Genomic DNA, 6,000 nt, shown 5'->3' on the forward strand with positions numbered 1-6,000 from the left:
TATCTACAGAGGAGAAAACAGTTTGTAAAGCTCGGTGATGTTTGTTCACAATGTTTGGACATTGTTTGTGGTGTCCCCCAGGGGTCAGTGTTGGGCCCTAAACTCTTTATTATGTATATTAATGATATTTGTAGAGTGTCACAGGTATTGAAGTTGGTGTTGTTCGCTGATGACACAAATATTTTCTGTTCTGGGGAGGATTTAAAAAAGCTACTGGAGGAAATCACTAAAGAAATGAGTAAACTGAAAGTATGGTTTGACAGAAATAAATTATCATTAAACTTAAATAAAACAAAAATGATGTTATTTGGAAATTACAGAATTAATATGCAGGTACAAATACAGGTAGATGGGGTGCAGATAGAAAGGGTTAATGAAATTAAATTCCTTGGGGTTATAATAGATGAGAAAGTCAGTTGGAAACCACACATCAAACATATACAGACCAAGTTATCAAGAAGCATTTCACTTTTAAACAAAGCAAAACAGGTTCTGGATCATAAATCACTCCGTATCCTATACTGTTCCATTGTCTTACCATACTTCAATTACTGTGTAGAGATTTGGGGCAATAACTATATGAGTTCAATCAATTCACTGATTATTCTTCAAAAAAGGGCAATACGGGTCATTCATAATGTCGGTTATCTGGATCATACTCACTCACTCTTCTTGCAGTCAAAATTATTTAAACTTACAGATATAGTGAAATTCCAAACAGCACAAATTATGTATAAAGCAAAAAATATCCTTCTACCACAAAATATACAAAAATTGTTTGGGGATCGAGAGGGGGGTTATCAATTAAGAGGGAAGTATAACTTTAAAATTAATAAAATCCGCACAAACAGAAAACGATTTTGCATTTCATTCTGTGGGGTGAGACTGTGGAATGGTATGGGTGAGGAGTTAAAACAATGTCCAAACATAAAACAGTTTAAAATAAAATATAAAGAATATGTTTTCATGGGATACAGGGATGAAATGGGAGTGTGACAGTCACTACAGGTGTCCATAGGATGCTCTTACTCGTCATTTATTTTTCTATTTATTTATTTACGTACATCATTAACTGCTCCTTTCTGACAGTTATGTTTGTTATTGTTTTGTTATTGTTAGTCCTTTCCTTCTTCTTTCTCTTCGCATTGTCCTTTCACATTGATGCAGGTGTATGTATACAGAGGGTGAACATTGTACAATCATGGTTATTATTATCATTATCATTATTATTTTGTTGTTGTTTTGTTGTTTTCATTATGGTGATTATTTTTATTGCTATTATTATTATGATGATTAATATTATTATCAGTGGTAGCAATATTGGGGAAGTAGGATAGATATGATATATATATATATATGTAAATCATTAGTGTAGGAGAAGGGGTGGGACTAGATAAGTTTCNTTATCAGTAAATTGAAAACAATTGCCTTTACTACAGTTAGAATTCTTCCCACTCCTTTTTGAACATGGATAACTTGTTATCATTTGTTGTTGTATTCTTTACCTTTTTTCTTTTTTCTTTTTCTTTTTAATATGTTCAAATAAACTTAAATCAATCAATTATAACACAGATATAAATACAAGTGTGCCTTGGGATTTTGGCTTGCCCTTTGGTGCACCTTGGGCACACACTGTTAATTCTGTACACATTTTATAAACCTGCATTTTAGTTAAATTTTGGTGTCCAATAATATCCTAAATGCTGTTTTACCAGCTTCTCCACCCTGACATCTACAATTCCAGCACTAATAGTAACAGTAATAAACTGCTGAATACTGTTTATCTGCAGCTTAGATACAAAAAGTTTAAAAGTGATATTGATTTTACCCTAAGACTCATGATTGCCAAGCCAAATAACACAGAACAAAGTTTCACAAAGAACACAGCGGCATGATGAAACACACAACCTGACATCTGAACACACACATGCCAATCTCTGACTAGTTGAGCTTGTATGTTACCACTGTTGCTCAAAGATCACTGCAGCCACAGTAAAAATATTCTGAGACGCTGTATACAATTTATCCTGCGTGTTAGTGCAGGTGTGGCACGGAGGTGATGTCGACCCATTTTCGCACTTACGTTGTTGAAAGCCAGGCTCCTTATGTGTCATGTATACATTATCAGTGTCTTCAGCATTTAATGGAAAACTCTCATATCGGCCAAATGCTGCAGTCAGTAAGATTTATCGTCCGTCCACTTAAGACTGGAGTTAAAGTGATTAAAAAAACTCTCTTTTACTGATGGAGCAATATGACTAATGGAGCTTGTGTTGCGGTATCATCTATATGACTTTGAACAAGGCAACGAAATTCTCTAAATACTGCTAATACGGTTAATACTGTTAAGTAATTTCTTCATCTCGACATTTAGACACACATAGGACACAATGTGCTTGAATGAACCTCCGTTTTTCTTTCTCATCCCAATCGTCCCACTGATCAGTTTCACACTAGTGGCACATAGATGGCAATCATTTCAAGTATCGATAAAAAATTAATCACTTGCTCGCTCAGTCCCTTTCTTCCGCCCCTTCACACACATTCCCAGATTTTGCAAACTCTGCTGCTGCCGAAACAGTGCTGCAATCTGAACATCATGTCCACCGTGGTTTTGGTTTTTAATTTCAAAAAATGTTGTGTCCGTTACGCACCTTGACACACTGGCATTTTTGTACATGCATTCACAACAGGAATGAAACCTCCGACTGTGCCATGCTGTAATAATCACTGAGAACAACAACACCATCTGCAACTCATAATCCACTCCTTCATTACTGTTTTGGACAGAAAAGAAAGTTGTTCTAATCCCCCACCTTGATACATCTGAGCTATTTTGATAATCTCTTGTTTACCCCTCGAGGCTTAATAAACACCCAGTATAATAGAGCTCAGTAAAAAGACCTAATCACATCCCAATCTTTTCTTGTCGCCTTCTCTCCTTACGGTCCAGCAGTTTGTGAAGTACTTTAACGTGTATTTTTCAAGATGTCCCACACATGTGAATAGGAGGACTTTTACAGACTGTTCCCCCTCAGACTAGAGAGTTGTTCAAAAGGAGCCTTTACAACCGTGACTATTGTTGTTAAGCTGTTCCTCTCTGTTTTTTTCTGTTGCTGAGGGGGAAAAGGTCAGTACTCAGACTGCTAGCTTAATCCTTTCACATATGAGAAAAAAACAAGAATCAAATCCAAAGAACGGCTGGAAATCCTTCACAGGCCAAAAACAAAAGTACGAAGGGAGTTATATTGAAATACCTTGCCCTCTGTTGAAGATTTAAGTTATGCATCTGGCCCGGTGTCTGTTTTCAGGCCCGACACGTTCTCGGGCTCTCTATCACGCAAATCCTGAAGGTAATGCGATGCCTCGTCACACTGCCCCCCAACTTCTTTGACATAAATTAGAAATGACAAGGTGCAAGATACCTAAAAAGATAATAACCTGTGCTTAGGTAAACAAATCAAATGAGTCTTTTCAATGTATGTCTTCTCTTCCTCGCTAACTGTTTCGTGCCGATTAAAAAGGGTTGAACTTGTCTCAGGGATCAGTCTTATTGCTGTAATCCCTTCCGCAACCCTGACCTTAAGCTTCGCTGGTGATTGTGGATCTTGACAGGAAGTTAAGAAAAATACGACTCCTGTTACATGCTGCTCCCTTCCTCAAAAACATTCTTAAACACACCGTCCAGAGAGTCGATTCCTAAAAAAAGCTCATGTCATTACTCATTTAGACAGTGTTCTTTAATGTGATTAACAGTCTTACACTTACAGAGGCCAAGACTCTAACACCATCAGGGGACTTAACCTCCAGAGATGCTTCAGTGACAATAAACTGGATGCTGAGTTTAAACTCCAGCTTTAGAGCTCAAAATTTCCACCATGGTAACAAACACAAGCAGGAAAATCTTTGTTTTTCCTGCCTAAAAACAAGACTGAACAGCGTCATTCTTTAAAAGTACATCAGTGATTCCTATATAGGATGTATCTCTGTCTGCTACAGCATACAGCTGTATCATAATCAAGTTTGCACCACCCAGTATACTGACAAAACATTCACCAGGGAAAGCTTGTGATATAATCCACAACTGACTGGTTAAAATTGAAGCACACAGGGAGACAGAGAGGGGTGAACATTGGCCTTATTCCGGTCACGAATGCCAGAATAAGTGTTCAACAGCAGCTTTATTGTGACACAATGAATATAAATTCCTGAAATTAAATGATCACGGGGTCTTTTAGCTTTTCATATACTCCTCAGTCTCTCCCATGTCTTTAATAGCCATAATAGGGGAAAACCAAAACTCAAAATGCAGCAATAGATCACATATCACACTCTGTGGGTGTATTTAGGGGATGTACAAGTTCGAAAGTTTATCTGGTCCCACTTTTCAAGTGTACTTCAAATGTTTGTGGTGTTTCTATAAGTTTCAGCCTTCAGGGGAACAAACTTTATCAAAGGGTTGTTTGTGACTGAGGTAAATGGATTTGCAGCAGTGAGTCAATAGAGTTAAAATACCCACATCACAGTGGATCAGTTAAATGCCTGTTAATGATTGAACATCAGCATGGTGCTTTCCAAAACATCCTGAACAAGGAGCAAGCTGCATTTGCAATGCAATGCATGGATGGTTCTTTCGAGGCAAAAACAATGTACAGACTTCAAATGCAGTGCCAGGCACATGTGTAATATGACACTATAGTGTGCTACTTAAAGTGCAGGGTAAACCCACTTGAACTCTGAGCTGACCCACATCTCTTCAGAGGCATGGATGCATGTGTGTGGCATGCAACCTATACTGTGTTCACTGCTATTAAGCTGGTGTTGTTCTCATCATCTAATAAATATCCACTGCAGGTGTAATATCCAAATGAGTTGTTGTAATAAAGCATGCATGCAAATGTACTTCAGTGCACCACTTGTTTTGTTTCATCGTCATCATCAGACTCTCCTCAGCCGACTGTCTGGTACTCACCCACTTTGAACTGCGCCGTCTTGTCGTCTGGGACTGCATGCTCCTTCACCAGCATCATGTGCAGGATGCCGAAAGAGTTTTGAATGCCGAAGATCGACCCATTGCACCAGGTTGCCGCAAAAACCACCAGCCAGCCGAAGCCTCCCTCGGGTGGGACGAATGCGGGTCTGTGGCCGTGCTCCTCCACCTGGACAACAACCTCCGATTCAGAAGCTGGGGATGGGGGCGGCTTGTACAGCTGCACGGTGCTGTCCTCCTGCACTATTTTCCCCTCGCTGCCCGCCGCCTGATCATCCTTGCCTCTGTCTGCTTCTTGGGAAGCATCTCTTTGCTCCGTCTGAGAGTCTGCAGCTGGATCCTCAGTCTGGGACACTCCGCTGGACGGCTGCGCCTGATTGTCTAGCCCGTTGATCCCCATGCTGTCTGGTTTGGTGGTGGAGAGGTTACTGTGGGCTCTTGGCGCACATGCATGAGATATAGGTCACTGACATAAGAGCACTGATTTGAATAACAAATTTGATTGGCTATCTGTCAAAATGTGCGAGACAGACGGTCCCTGGCTGAGAGACGAGCCTCCTACACGCTGCTCGGAGCCCAAGTCTGAGCGTCAACTTCAGCGAATAAACCCAAACCTGCAGACGTTAAATGTGTCATTCTGGTCGGAGGTCTGTATTTTTCCAGGAACTAGCAGGCACCGCCTTTCTCTCCTTTAACAGCGAGCCGGTGTCACCACACACAACCTATAGACTAAAACCATATATTTACTTTTGCTGGCTTCCCCCGCTCGGTGCCAAGAAGGATCATCAACCTGTGAAAACGTCCGCTCAGTCTCGACACCGTGTCGTCCCGTCACGCAGTCCGCGCGCTGTCCGCAACATCCCCCCCGGTGATTAAAGAAACGACTGGGCGCTCCTCCTCTTTCATCTGCTATCTTTACACGGTGTAAATGTAAAATAGGTAGGCCTGTGTGGGTCCCGGAGGCTGTCTCGGCTCTTAAAAGTGTCAACAGAGCTACGGCCGTCATTCAA

At 40.6% G+C, this 6,000-nt stretch overlaps 1 protein-coding gene across 1 annotated transcript in view; it reads right to left on the reverse strand.

The window, feature by feature from the left end:
- slc16a2 (solute carrier family 16 member 2) overlaps positions 1-6,000 on the reverse strand; it is a 40,084-nt gene extending 34,084 nt beyond the window's left edge. The window contains exon 1 of the mRNA XM_050042039.1: positions 4,973-6,000. Within this exon, the coding sequence (XP_049897996.1) occupies positions 4,973-5,390 (418 nt within the window). The 5' untranslated portion in view covers positions 5,391-6,000. The remainder of the gene's footprint in view (positions 1-4,972) is intronic.

The sequence above is a fragment of the Epinephelus moara genome, chromosome 4 (assembly GCF_006386435.1).
Source record: "Epinephelus moara isolate mb chromosome 4, YSFRI_EMoa_1.0, whole genome shotgun sequence".
Lineage (NCBI taxonomy): Eukaryota > Metazoa > Chordata > Actinopteri > Perciformes > Serranidae > Epinephelus > Epinephelus moara.